Source organism: Elgaria multicarinata, chromosome 9 (genome assembly GCF_023053635.1).
Source record: "Elgaria multicarinata webbii isolate HBS135686 ecotype San Diego chromosome 9, rElgMul1.1.pri, whole genome shotgun sequence".
NCBI lineage: Eukaryota > Metazoa > Chordata > Lepidosauria > Squamata > Anguidae > Elgaria > Elgaria multicarinata.
In genome coordinates, this window is record NC_086179.1 from 92,297,385 (window position 1) to 92,312,824 (window position 15,440).

The 15,440-nt window shown below is 41.7% G+C and overlaps 1 protein-coding gene across 1 annotated transcript in view; it reads left to right on the forward strand.

Moving 5' to 3' along the window:
• The first annotated feature begins 5,856 nt into the window (after positions 1-5,856).
• Positions 5,857-15,440, forward strand: part of LOC134403831 (1-acylglycerol-3-phosphate O-acyltransferase Pnpla3-like) — a 34,871-nt gene continuing 25,287 nt past the window's right edge. The window contains exon 1 of the mRNA XM_063134331.1: positions 5,857-6,043. Within this exon, the coding sequence (XP_062990401.1) occupies positions 5,857-6,043 (187 nt within the window). The remainder of the gene's footprint in view (positions 6,044-15,440) is intronic.

The following is a 15,440-nucleotide window of genomic DNA, read 5'->3' on the forward strand; positions in this document are numbered from 1 at the left end:
AGCTGTACTTAAGAGCTATTGTGGTACCATTTTTCATCTTTTTATCTTGAAAAATGAGGGAGCTATAAGCATTTTGGTTACGTCCATCACATTGACTGATGGGTCTGGGATTTTCTGCAGTTACCTACAAAGTTTATTATTGTTTCGTTGGGACTTTGGCTGGGAAGAATGGATGCAGTGATCCTATGTTGTTAAATATTATTAATTGGGAGGGGGGGATAAAATAACTGGGGTGTGAAGTGTGAAAATGGGTGACACGCTGAGATCTTTAAATGCCAAAGATGGGGCAGAGGCAGCCTTGGCAATGCTTTTCCAAGGCATGGGGAAAAGAGTTGGGCAGCTGGCTGGCTTGATGTTAAGAAAAGACGTGGTGAAGAAAGTCACCCCTGTGCTGTTAGGAGGATTCCATGCCTGTCTCCTTGCTCCACCCACAGTGTTTCCCAAACACTTTGGGGACTTCTGCAACATAAGGAAGTCCTGTCTGTGACTCCCCAAACTTTAACCATTGTGATCACTTTGATGTTAGGAACGCTCTGTATAAATAAATAAATCAGGCCCTGAGTGGAGGCACCCACATCCATCACCTGACAAGAACCAATGAACTGGAGGGGAAAGGGGCGGCGTGGGGTGGGTGCAATAGCAGGAGAACAAACAAGTGAAAAACCAGTCCCTTAGTATAGTGATGATCATGAGAGGGACCAGTGCTGGCTGTGCTAATGAAACGGAGGTCAAAATCACGGGTGCATACCAGGAAAAAAAGTAGACATGACAGAGCCCTTACTCCTAAATAGATTTTCCGAAGATAGCAGCCTGAAAATATTTATTTTATGGGACTAGCTTGTTGTGAAAATCAATTCACACAAAGCAATTTTTTTTAGCTTCTTGCAATTCTTCTGCCAGTTAAAATTGCCAAAGAAAATTACCAATGAAAAAAAAGGAAAGGGAGAAAAAGAAAGAGAAGTGAAAAAGAGGTGTACAAATTTTGATGGATTACTAGTCACGAAGTGCTTGAGCTACATAGGATCATATGAGACAGGCACTGCTGTATGTGTGCCATCACTGTCCCAATTCAGAATGGCAAACAGACCTTCTTGGAGCAAAGTTATTTGTCACATAGTGGCCTGAATTTTAAGTGACCTGCAGCACGAACTATTCCAAAGAGCTACGGGTAGCATGGCACCCATTTTTATCTTATGAGGTCAGTTAGTGGAATCACCCAATGGTCTTAATGGCTAACGTGGGAAGTGATTAACTCCTTCCCTCAAGAATTATTATTATTATTATTATTATTATTATTATTATTATTATTATTATTAATTTCTTGCATTTTTATACCGCCCAACAGCCAAAGCTCCCTTTTAGACATTTTCACTGAAAATGCTCTTCTTTTTAGAAAGCTCATGGAACTAAAAGAAATGGTAGTTAACAATATTTTGAATAGTTTTCAATTGTGTTGTTGTTTGACTGGATTGTCCTGTTTTATTTTATGTGACCTGCAACACAAACTATTCATATTTATTCAGCAGCAAGGGTTACTGGATTCATTGGTGCTTACTAGCAAGTGGGTTTACAGGATTACAATCTTAGGGCTCTCTTCTCCACTCCCCTGTATTTGTTCTCCACCTTGCCCTTATTGGAGAAAGGTGGACTATAAATAAATCTATATAAATAAAAATGTAAATGTTCGTTCGAAACAGACGTTATATCTCCGAAAGTGCTTCACCGATTGCTTTGAAATTTTGACACAACGTTGCATTCGAATATGCGAGTGTTGTTATGTAACTATGTTCTATATGGGGAAAAAAGTTTGTCTTAAAATCGAAGAAATAGGCCTCCTCAAAACCAGTCCTGCTGATCATTGTGACATCGCCAACCAGTAGGCCAATCCACTGCCTCTGCCTTCTCTCTTATTTGCATGTTCTCTCACAATTGGCTGAGTGAATATAGATGTCACACCTGTGACAGTTACACGTTCTGAAGAAAGGTAACTGCCAGGAGTTTCCGCTAACCTCCTCACCGTAAAAACATCCTTTTTAAAAAACCAAACAATTTGCTTTACTTCATCCAAATAATGCCTCACAGAAGATCACACTTAGGTCATCATACTCGCAGAGCGGAAGCACTCCGACGAGAAATTGCAAATCAGACTGAGGAAGAACGGGCATCAGCAAACGAGAAAAAAAGAAAAAGAATGCCTCAAATACGTGCCAAGGAACCAACCAAGCAACGTTCAGCCAGACTTGAGGATGCACGATTGCGAGCACAGCAATCACATTCTACAGCTTCAGATCTGCTTTGTTCTCAACACAATGAACGCGACAGACTGAGAGTGGCTGAAAGACGTCAACGAGAAACAGCACATCAGCGTCAAACACGACTCCGTGGTAAACAATCACACGATTACAATCGCCTTGCATTCCGGTACAACCCAGCTGATGATTACAGTTTGAGGCGACATGTTCTCATCGGCACTATGACTGAAGTGTGTCCTTATTGCAAGGCTCTTAAATTTAATGGAGAAACAAAAGGAATGTGTTGCGCTGCTGGAAAAATTAAACTGCCTCAACTTGGAGAACCACCAGAGCCGTTACAAACTTTGCTTGCCGGATATACCGCAGAATCAAAGCATTTCCTATCTAACATCAGGAAATACAACTCATGCTTCCAAATGACGTCGTTCGGCGCAGAAATCATCACAGCTCCATTTATGCCAACTTTCAAAGTCAAAGGACAAATTTATCATAAAGCCGGCTCCTTCCTTCCGTTTCAAGATAGTCAACATAAATTCCTACAAATGTATTTCATTGGTGATGGCAATGATGAATTGAATGCACGCTGCGGAATTTATACCGGCATAAAAAGGTCCATCGTTTCAAAACTGCAACAGCTACTTCACGAAAAAAACAATTTAGTACATTTGTTCAAAACAGCAATTGACATGATGCCATCTGATACACACAAGATTGTTATTCATGCTGACAAAACGCCTGCTGGAGAACATGTGCGAAGATTCAATGCTCCAACTATAGACGAAGTGGCAATTGTTATAGTCGGAGATCAATCTTGACAGGATCTTTCAAAGGTGAAGATGTTCTCATTCCTCGCATTCCTATGATTTCAACAGATATGCCATTTCAATTTAAGAGATTGCAATTCCCAATTCGACTGGCGTTTGCAATCACCATCAACAAAGCTCAGGGCCAATCTTTAGAATTGTGCAGTTTAGATCTAGACACAGATTGCTTCTCACATGGACAATTATATGTTGCATGTTCTAGAGTCGGCAAACCAGACAATCTCTATATCTACACAGACAATGGAACAACTAAAAATATTGTATATCCGCAAGCATTGTGAAATTAAACATATTAGAAACATCCGCTTTGTCTTTTCTTTCTTTTCAATTTAACCAGACTGAGCCACAGCAACGCGTGGCAGGGTACAGCTAGTTAATAATAAATAAGAACATAAGGATTGCCCTGATGCTGGATCAGACCAAGGGTCCATTTAGTCCAGCACTCTGTTCACACAGTGGCCAACCAGCCATCGGCCAGGGAACAACAAGGCAGGACATGGTGCAACAGCACCCTCCCACCCATGTTCCCCAGCAACTGGTGCACACAGGCTTTCTGCCTTGAATACCGGAGATAGCACACAACCGACAGGGCTAGTAGCCATTGATAGCCTTTGCCTCCAGGAATTTATCCAATCGCCTTTTAAAGCCATCCAATTTGATGGCCATCACACAAATAATCATAGAATCATAGAATCAAAGAATAGTAGAGTTAGAAGGGGCCTATAAGGCCATCGAGTCCAACCCCCTGCTCAATGCAGGAATCCACCCTAAAGCATCCCTGGCAGATGGTTGTCCAGCTGCCTCTTGAACGCCTCTAGTGTGGGAGAGCCCACAACCTCCCTAGGTAACTGGTTCCATTGTCGTACTGCTCTAACAGTCAGGAAGTTTTTCCTGACGTCCAGCCGGAATCTGGCTTCCTGTAACTTGAGCCCGTTATTCTATGTCCTGCACTCTGGGAGGATCGAGAAGAGATCCTGGACCTCCTCTGTGGGACAACCTTTTAAGTATTTGAAGAGTGCTATCATGTCTCCCCTCAATCTTCTTTTCTCCAGGCTAAACATGCCCAGTTCTTTCAGTCTCTCTTCATAGGGCTTTGTTTCCAGACCCCTGATCATCCTGGTTGCCCTCCTCTGAACACGCTCCAGCTTGTCTGCGTCCTTCTTGAATTGTGGAGCCCAGAACTGGACGCAATACTCTAGATGAGGCCTAACCAGGGCTGAATAAAGAGGAACCAGTACCTCACGTGATTTGGAAGCTATACTTCTATTAATGCAGCCCAAAATAGCTTTTGCCTTTCTTGCAGCCATATCGCACTGTTGGCTCATATTCATCTTGCGATCTATAACAATTCCAAGATCCTTCTCGTTTGTAGCATTTCTGAGCCAAGTATCCCCCATCTTGTAACGGTATATTTGGTTTCTTTTTCCTAGATGAAGAACTTGGCATTTATCCCTATTAAATTTCATTCTGTTGTTTTCAGCCCAGCGCTCCAGCCTATCAAAAGCATTCTGAACTTTGTTTCTGTCTTCCAGGGTATTAGCTATCCCATCCAATTTTGATTGATCTGCAAATCTGATAAGCGTTCCCTGCACCTCCTCGTCCAAATCATTAATAAAAACGTTGAAGAGCATTTATTCACACATAATAAATGGAGCAAATAATAATAAAATGCATAAAATGGGGATAAACTCAGGTCCTCTGGGGTGAACTTCCTTCAGTCAGCTAAAACTAGGCTGACATCAGTTTCCCAGAGGATCTTTTCTTCTGTTGCCCCCAGATTGTGGAACGGCCTGGAATTTTAATTCGTAAAATTAACTGTCTGTGTGATTTTTAAGGCAGCTTTAAAGACTAGCCTTTTCCAGCAGGCCTATCCAGATCAATGTAAAGATTCCTGTTCTAATGTTGTTCTCCGCCTCGATCCAAAGGGAGAGGCGGGTAAAAATAAATTATTATTATTATATAATAATAATAATTAATAATAATAATAATAATATTTTATGCTGTTTTTTATGTTTTTATATTGTTTTTATGTTTTTGATGGTTTTTAAATTTTGTATACGTTTAATGTTTACCATTTTTAATTGTTGTAAACCGCCCAGAGAGCTTCGGCTGTGGGTCAGTATATAAATGTAATAAAATTAATAATAATAATATTTATTTATTTATTTATTACATTTCTATACCACCCAATAGCCGGAGCTCTCTGGGCGGTTCACAAAAATTAAAAACATTCAAAAACAGAAGTATAAAACCATAATATAAAATACAATATAAAAGCTCAACCAGATAAAAACAGCAGCAATGCAAAATTACAAATTTAAATAATAATAATAACAATAATAATAACAACAACAATAATAATAATACTATAGGTGAAACATGAAGCCGTGTCTATCCCTGTGGGTATTTTTACCCACAGGATTCCCGCCTCCCGCTGCTACATCCCCTGTCAGCCCAAGGCGATCGCCTCAGCGGGCCTCACGCCGGCTTGGACGCTTTCCACGACCCACATCGGAGAGGCCCAAGCAGGGCAGCAGGCTCCGCCCACCCACCCAGCCACCGCATCAGCGCCCTGTTTTGCATGCCTCCGCCGATTGGCTGAGGCGCTCGGTACCTGAGCGCAAGGGGCGGAGCGACGGGTCCCGTGGGCGGAGTTATGCCGCCGGGCGCCTTTATTAGGGGTCTCGCCGGCCGGCCGTGAGGAGATCGCGTCTGGCGCTTGGGTGAGGTGGATCGGATCGGTGCCGCGGGCCTCCTCCTCCTCCTCGTCGCGGTGGAGGATGGTGGGGCTGCTGGGCGGCTGGAGCGTGTCGTTCGCGGGCTGCGGCTTCTTGGGCGTCTACCACATCGGCGCCGCCACTTGCCTGCAGGAGCGCGCCCCGCACCTGGTCCGCGACGCCCGGCAGATCTACGGGGCCTCCGCGGGGGCGCTCACTGGCGCCGTCCTCATCGGAGGCGGCTCACTGGGTGCGTGAGGGCGGACGTGTGTACGTGTGTGTGTGTGTGTTGCATAGGCGAGGGACGCACGCGCAGTGGAGGCGGGTGGCTGGCTGGCTCCGACCTAAAGGAGCCCAAAGTCTCGGAGAGCTTCTTTAGAGCCCTGACTGGATCCAATTAAAACCCAGGAGGGATTCACAGCCCCGCCAGAATAGGAGCCACCAGCCTCCACTGCGCACACCTGAGCATGCCGTCTCTCTTCCAACGCCTTTGACAAGCAGATATTCTACAGGTGAAGCTCGCTCTCGCTCTCTCCCCCCCCTTTCCCTCCCCTCCCAACTTTGGTCATATTAATTGCTGAAATATAATTTGGAACCACTTTAGAAAAATGGTTCCATTAATCCCATTAATCCAGGCTGTTGGTAATGGTTCATTTTCAGTGTCGGGACAGCTGTTCCTGCTTGATATTGTGCCTCCTGTCAAATGTGCAGCATCGGGGAAACAAACAGAAAGCATTTTTCTCCCTTCAGAACTCTTGTTTTATTTATATGCCGATTTATGCAGTTAATACTCATGGTTAACACTGTTATTAAGGCTGCAGTCCTGTGCACACTAACTTGAGACTAACTCTCATTGAACTTCTTGGGACTGACTTAAATATGCATAGGATTGAGGTACATGACTTATTTCATCAAGTGACAACCCCACTTTTTTTTTTTCTGTCATGGTCCCTCTGTTATGGGACCTGTTTAAAGTTAAAGCTCACCTGTTTAATGGCTACTTGAGGGCTTTGACCCGGTTACGATTTAAGCAGATTTTCTGCTGAATGAATGGTGCTTTGACATACCTTTTAAGATCTTGTATTTGTGATGAAGAAATCATGGAGGTTTTACTCTGCTATTTGTTAACTAAGTTGCCCTGATTGAAAGAGACCCTGCATGATATAGTGGTTAGAGTGTAGGACCAGGACTGGGGAGATCTGAGTCCAAATCCCTCACTCATCTAGAAAGTCTTCTGGGTGTCCTTGGGCCAGTCACTGACTTTCAGTCTAACCTACCTCACAGAGTTGTTATGAGAATAAAATTGTTGGCAGGGAAGGGGAGCTAGGTACCCCGCCTTGAGCTCTTGGGAGGAAAGGTAGGATATAAATGTAATAATAAAGAGGAAAGATTTAGATACCTGGAATAGTTGCTTCTGGCACTTTTTATCAAATTACTAACCAGTAGGAATAGAGATATTGACCTGGTTCACACAAAGCACTAATTCAACAGAATGTTGAATTCTGGGTTATCATGATGTGCAATTCAAGCTGCGCTAAGTGTTAACAGTGCACAACCCAGAAAGAGAACCCGTGGTTTGTTGCCTGGTTGTGAACTCTGGGTTGTTTAAACCATGGGTTGTCATTATGTGTGAACCCAGAACTGTGTGGGTTGTTCATGGTCCCGAAAGGCATGTTCAGTAACCTAAGAGCTTGGCCCATTAAAAGTGAATGCTCTGCCTATTTTAGTATTCTGTTTTATTTTTACTCTGCCACTAGGTATAATGCACACCTTGTATGCAGAGCCATTCACAACCATCTTCAGAAAAGATTGTAGTGTATAATTCACATATTATATTTATAGTCATTAGTTGTAAAGTGTCATACTTCATACACCTTGCCACTCTACCGCATTTTTTACAGTCATTTGCTAGTGACAAACCACTGACTTCTGTTGGCTGAATGTTGTGACTAACTGGTTAGATACCACAAATGGCAGCTCATTGTAAGCAAAGCATAACTTGTAAACAAAATGTTAGGAAATGAAAGAGCAATGTAAGTGTTAGAGGGTGCAAGATAGGTGTAGGGTGACAAAAGTATTGTAGAATAGAGGATTTGGAAGTTTGTGGATCTTTGGAATTTATGACATGTACATCTGAACAATAAGAGCTGCCTAAAGATAAGCATGGAACACACTGAGATGGTTCTCAAGTTCAATTCAGTTCTCCCCCTTGGGAGCAGATGGAAGGCATTGGCTGAATCTTCTCTGTTATGGCCTTTATCTACTTAGTAATTTAAAAAAGAACATATAGAAGTTGAAAGCCCTTGAGCTTTCCACCTTGGACAGACTGTTTTTTTAATCATAAAAAGAGAGAGAACATGATAGTTTCAATGAAGGTGTTGTGCAAACAATACTTGTGTATAAGGAAGTCAAGGAGGTCAAAATAACTTAAGTCAAGGAAGGTATGATAACCTCCTTAGGTTATACAAAGGAGATTATACTAATGTCCTTTAGCTTTGTCCCACCCCTGGAAAAGGAGGAAAAGAAATTGATGAACATTTTGAGCCTTAGATGTTCCTTGCAGCAAGCATTTGCTAAACTGTGTGCACATTGTGAAATACACACATATGTTTGTCATAAATTATGAGCTACATACAAGTCATGCTGTTCCACATAGGAAATTGCATAACCCTCTTACGGGTTGGCTAGAGATGGATAGTAGTTGCGAATTGAGAAATGCAAAGAAGTGCTTTGTCACACACCACGTAATTATCCAGTTGGAACACATTTCCACTGAATGTCATGATGACTACTGAGCCAAATGCCTCCAAGAAGTATATTTTGCAGTATCCAAAATCACATTAGCTAATATAAGAATTTACCAAATAATCAAAGATTCTGAAAACTGACGACAGAAGATAGATGTTGCCACCGTACTTCAATTGTGAGTGCATCTGAGGCACGTGGCTCACTGCGGCTGGCAAGAAACAGTAAGTGGACTATTGAACTAATCTAGCATAGCGGTTCTTATCAACTTAGGGTACAGTCCTATTGGTTGCGCCCTCTGGTCTTGGAGACTTCCAAGTCTCCAGGCCATTTTTACCTGTCCATCCTCCTTTATTACTTTTTTCTCTAGACTGACCTATGAATCCATCTACAGTAGTCGTGTTGCTGAGGACTAGAGCTGCCCTGGCCTCTCCCCTCCATGTCCACCGGAATGCTCTCTTTTAGATCTTTATGAGGGCCTCCAAGGTACATTTGTGGCACATTTTTTTCTGTGGCAGCTACAAGGGGGTAGATGGAGGGATCGGATTCCTTTCCAAGGCTGCAGCAGTGTCTACAGCCTTGGAGGGGGGACTGCAAAGAATCCGATGGCCCCTTGAACACTCATTATTTTGCTTGTTCCATTTACAAGAGCAAATCTAAACTCAGGGGTGGGCCACTTGTGGCTTCCAGATGTTTTGGCCTACAATTCCCATAATCCATCACCATTGGCAATGCTTGCTATGGCTTATGGGAAATGTAGGCCAAAGCATCTGGTGGGCCACAAGTTGCCTCCATCTATCCTAGAACGAATGTGAAATCTTGCCTTTTTGCCAACAAGTATATGTGAGTGAGATGCTGTTCCTTTGAAGGGCTTGCCTCTCTCCTTTGACTCAGATGGAAGTAGTTGCCAGCTTTTGTTAGTCCTCTTTCACTCCAACACCTAACATATATTTAGTAGTACGCCACATTGATTTATTTAGTTAGCTTTTACTTGCCTTCACCAAAGCCTCTCCTTTCTTGGTGAAGGGTTTAGAGTGTTGAGGTCAAGGCTTAGGTTAGCTTTAACATGTGTTTCCTCTTTAGTCTATAGTGAACACAATGCACAGTTTTTTATAGGGGTGGATTGACAGGTGCATTGTGTGCTTTATTTAGTATCAGTCTAGGAGTTGATTAGGGAAACACCCCCCCTTCCCCCCCCCCCCGCCAATATACCAGCTACTGAAATGTGCTGGAAAATAGTTGGATATTTGTTTTGATAAACAGATGGAATCAATATGTTTTCTCCAATTTCATCTTTTGCCCAGTATTAACAAACGACTACTATAAAATGTACAATTTAAAATTTCATTTATAGCAGTGGTTTTCGAAATGTCTACTTTCAGCCTAGCCTTTTCACTTTGTCTTGTTTTCCATGGAATGGCGTTAAGCTGCAGAAATTCAGGGGCATGTTTTATAGTGCCTGCTTAGTCACCATGACTGCTGTCCAGGCCTTTCACTATTTCTCTGTAGGAACAGAGATTGAACGCACCAAATGTACCCCCATGACGGCTTGCTGTAGGACAGGATTGCGGGACCTTTTTCCCATCAAGGTCCATATTACCTGTTGGGCTCCATATTTCAAAAGTGGGTGCGGCCAGTACCAAAAGTGGGCCTAGTCAGAGCCCAAAGTAGGTGCAGTTAGGTAATACACACACACACACACACACACACACACACACACACACACACATATAAATACCTATACACATGCATATATAAATGCATAGGGCAAGATGATTATTTTTCAGCTGTTTTCCTTTACTCACTTCTTTTTCTTTTACTGTGCTTTAGGTCGCCCCCCACCCTGTCAGCATTTAGAGAGGTGTTTTTTTTTTACTGATTTTAGAATCAATCCAGGGCAAGAAAATATCTTCAAGGGCAAGGTGAGAACACAAGTTCAAAATTCTTCTCTTCTGCAGCACTTGTTCCAGCAGATCCTTTCCCTGTGAAAAGAAATCTTGTTGCTTTCTGATTGCTCCAGGGCTGGGCGGAGGATTCACTGCCATATTGCCATCTGTCAGCTTCCGAGCCAGAAATGGAGCAGAACCACATGCGTGCCGTGACGGCTGGAGGGGGCATGGTCTGGAGAGCAGTGTATGGCTTGGGGAGGGTGCCAGGCTCTGCCCAAAATGCCCTCAAAGTCTGCATTTAGACCTCAGCCTGGAGGTTCTCCAGGGAAACATTGGCAGGGGCAAATAGGCTGTTTTTCAGGGAAGCTTGTATGCAAGCGTCTACAAGTTTTGGCTGGCCTTTGTAGCCAGCCAACCACTAAGGAGTGTGGTGGTAAATTTTGAAGTGCAGGAGCTCATCTTAACAGTTCTCATAGTCATGCCCCAAGGGAGAGTCCAGAAATGCAGGCAGCTGTGTTGAATCACATCAATAAACCAGTTCTAGCACGTGCAGATCTTTTGCAAAGCGTATGGGACTTAATTTCTCATTAGCCTTCCAAAAGATCAAACTACCCTGGCAAAATATTTTGCATTACAAAAGGGAACAATATATTATTTCTTGGAAAATCCAGCCATTTGGGGGTTGTAGCTAAACTCGGACGGGACAGGGAAGTTTGAGAGGGTTGGTACATGATATCAGCATCCCTACTAATAAAAACGTGCTTCACTGCATCCCCGTGATTCTTCGACTCCACTATACCACTGACTGTTGTAGCTGTCACTGACCTCTCTCCTCCGGCAAGAACTCTGGCACATTAGGGGAGAGCCTGAATTGATTGGACTTTGAAGGCTCTCAGAAGCAATGAGAGAGAGTCTCCTTACTTCTCAGTGTCTCCAAAGCCGGGCGCAAAATGTTTTCCAGTTCTCTATACCTGCCAGGGAACTGCCAGGGATGAACTTTCCCACCAGCGCACTGCAGAGAACATGGGGGTGCAGGCGCCTCGCTTTGTGCTAGATATTCAGGGGGCAGCCAGTCACTAGAAAGGGATTTATGATTTCCTGTGGCAACCTGGCAGTGTATTTGTGGACAGCTGCCTGCCCATCTCATATTGATCTTCTTGCTAAAGTCTGACAAATTTTGAATGATTCTCTATTTCCTTAGCAGCCCTTAAGAAAGCCCCTTGATGCACCAGAGATGTTTTTCAGTGGCCACAAGGACTGCAGGGGGAGGAGAGGACAAGGCATTTTCCTTCAGTGAACTTTCTTAAGTTAATTTACCTTAGAACAAACTATTGTTGACAGGGAGAACAAGTGTTATTGGCATTACGTGAATTAAAAGCCTTATACTACCCCAAAAATTCTGACCTATATGCTCAGGCAATTGTATTGATGAAGTATAGAATAAAATGACATGGATTTGTAGAGACTCTACAGACCTGAAGTTAAATGATCTCTTCCTATGATCTGTGCCTCTGGCTGCAGCTCTGGTTGATGCTCAACTAGAAAACTTATCTCCACAAGATGCTTGTTCTGTGAAGGAAACCCAGCACTCTGAATGGGAAATATATTTGTATCGCTTGGGCTAACACAACCTATAAGCTGTAAGATCACATCAAGTTTCCCACTGAAACTTCTTCACATAATCCCCAAATAACGGTATAAACCTTAGGGTGGGCATGTGTCCTCTTTTATAGAAGGCTGTCCTTATTTGAAGGGCTCTCCTGTCTAATTCTAATTTAAAGATAGTCATAAGAACCAGGGCTGTGGAGTCGGCACATAAAACCTCCGACTCCTTTATTCATGGCACCTCCGACTCCTTTAATTATATATTGATATAGGAAATAAATTTCCTATATATTTCCTGTATCGACTGCAAGCACACAACTTTTTAGAACCCTAACCTGTTAAAACCCGGGTCTAAAGGCTATAGCTAAGACATTCTGGTTTTTTTAAAAAAAAATATTTATTAAAGAAGCCCAAAAATGAAAACAATGAGGTTATATTTTTATTTATTTATTTAATTGCATTTATATTGCCCCATAGCCGAAGTTCTCTGGGCAGTTTATCAAAAGACTATAGAATATAAAGTAGTAGGATATGAAACTATAAAAGAAAATCAGGAACAACTTTCTCTACTAGTTCAAAAATCTAAAGTATACACTTTGATATCAAAGTCAAAACTACAAAAAAGTAAAAAACAATTGAACACCTAAAACAACTTAACAAATTACCATTTTAAAAGAAATAAACTCAGTTAGGTACATAAGTAACATAAACCTTTTTCGAGATTAAAGTATCATTTGAATATAAAATTCAAGTGAATATACATATCACAACTCTATGATATGTACCTGCCCGGACCCTAAGGTCATCCTCAGGGGTCCTTCTCTGCGAGCCCCTGCCAAAGGAAGTGAGGCAGGTGGCTACCAGGAGGAGGGCCTTCTCTGCTGTGGCACCCCAGCTGTGGAATGAGCTCCCTAAGGAGGTTCTCTTGGCACCTACATTATATGCTTTTAGACGCCAGGTGGAGACCTTTTTATCCTCCCAGCATTTTAACAGTCTATAAATAAATTTTAACTTGGTGTTTTAAAGTTGTAATTTTGCATTGCTGCTGTTTTTATCTGGTTGAGCTTTTATATTGTGTTTTATAGTATGGTTTTATACTGTTGTTTTATACTTTGAATGTTTTTAATTTTTGTGAACCGCCCAGAGAGCTCCGGCTATTGGGCGGTATAGAAATGTAATAAATAAATAAATAAAACTCTATATACAATTTAAATTTATTAGGAGTCGGAGTCGGTACATTTTTACCGACTTGGACTCCAGTGACCCAAGAATTCCTTCTGACTCCACAGCCCTGATAAGAACTGTTGCCATCAACAGTTAAGCACCTGGATGAGCAAGCGGACAGGTCACTTTGCACCGTCTTCCAGACTGTGGTGAGGTTTACTATATTTCTATTTAAATTATAGTAATTATTTCTAAATTTGCATTCCTAAGTACTAGTCCGCATATGTCCTCTTGGTGATTCATTTCCTCCTTTTTGGTAATTCATAAGTAGCCACCTCACCACTAAATCATAGTAATTTACAGCTACATAGAATGTTAACACTGTTGTTTTATTCTTATAACCAGTCCTTGAGTCTCCTTATATACACTTTGCACACTTTCCTCTGTATTTTTTGAGGGTGGGGCTGGGCCAAGGTGGATTGAAGGAGAAAAGAGCAACGCTGGAAAGAAGATGACAAAATTGTCCACTGTACAGGTTCCTGTATTTCCATACTTAACTTCACAAATTGTATTGACTGTGGGTCAGAAGAAAGACCCTCTAAAGGAATATTTTAAAGACGTTATTTTTATAGTTTTTTTAAAAAAAATCATTTTATGGTGAGGAAGGTATTGGCATCCATTATTTCTTGCTGGCTACATGAATTTATAGGATATAACTGGAAAGAGGGTCCCTTTGGGTATCACTTTGGGGGCATTTCAGCCTTTCAGAGCCATGCTTTGATGGAAGGAATTTGTAAAGTGGCCTTGTGGATCTCTCTACATACCTTTGCAAAATATTCTAAGATTGAGGTATTCTCCTTTGCAGATGCAGCCTTTGGTAGGTATTGCAGAGGGTTCATATCCACTAAACCTAGTCCATTTTGGGGCCCATTGTGGGATGGCGCTCCTCTTCTATATTCTGAAAGTTCTGGAATGCCCTCGAGAGAAATAAAAAGGATGTTCCTTACCATGAACCCCTCTTCTCAGTGTATCTTAGACAGCATTCCACCCAATACTGTCTTCCTTCATGGCAAGAAATTGAACTTTTCCTCTCTAAAATTCTAAAGTTACCAGTTGGGCCAGTCACAATTTGAGATTATATACGTATAAGTGAAATACTTGATGGGCGATGGAGTGAGATTCACAAAAGTGATGAGGTGTTCAGTCCTATTTGAGTGAAGTTGGCGGAGCAAATTCAACCTCACTGTATGTGTACTTTGAAAGTATTTTAATATATGATGGAATGAATTGCCTGGAAATAATTCTGAACAATAGTCTTGTTTTGATTCTAATGTACCTGGAAATCCCACAATAGCATTTTAGGGAATTGTGTATGAGACTGGTAGTGCATTGAATGTAGCGTGAAAATCTTAATTAAGTACTTTAGAGGATTAAACTCTTATTTGTTAAAATGTTGCCTTTACTTTTTAATCAGTGTATCAGTTAGGTGGAAGAACACCCCTTCCCAGTCACTGCTACATATTATCATAAGTTATCAGAAAATAAGACTTTGAGTTAAATTAATTTTTGATGCTGAAATTTAAAGTCTCTGAAGAATTTGTTTCCCACACCTTAAAATGATTGTTAACTCAGTAAGTAAATGTACAACTTCAAATTGCGCTTTCTTACAGCACTTAAGAAATTCTGTGTGCAAATTCTGTTTCACTCTGTTGATTTTTATTTAACTTTGCCAAGTAACAGGTGCAATGGTCTTTTAGCCAGTTTTTTCATTGCATCACATGCCATGTGAAAAACAGAGTAGTACAAAGAAGAAAGGTTTGGAGTGCTTCCAGATAAGGCTTTTATTGTGCAATCGCCCTGCTTCATTTGTGGAATTTTACAGGGGGTCCAAATGACATTTTTTATTTGTTGCCCTCCCGTGTTTTCTCAGAGCTTCTGTCTTTTTTTAAAAAAAAAGCACACAAAAAACCATTAAGGAAGTAAAGAAGGAATGGAAACACTCTTGGATTCTAATATCCACTGTTGCTTATTGTGGACTGCAAACAAATTGATAAACATTTTCAGGTTATTGTAGAAAATGTCCGTGTCCTTTAATTGAGTACAAAAAATTAAACCATTATGTTGCAATTCTATCGGGATGCCTGTCAGCCTCCAAAGTTGGAGGTTGTCGGGCATCCAGATGCAGAGTGGGAGGATCTTGGCCTCTGCGCCTTTCCTACTCTGGATTTTTGCCAGATGTATGGT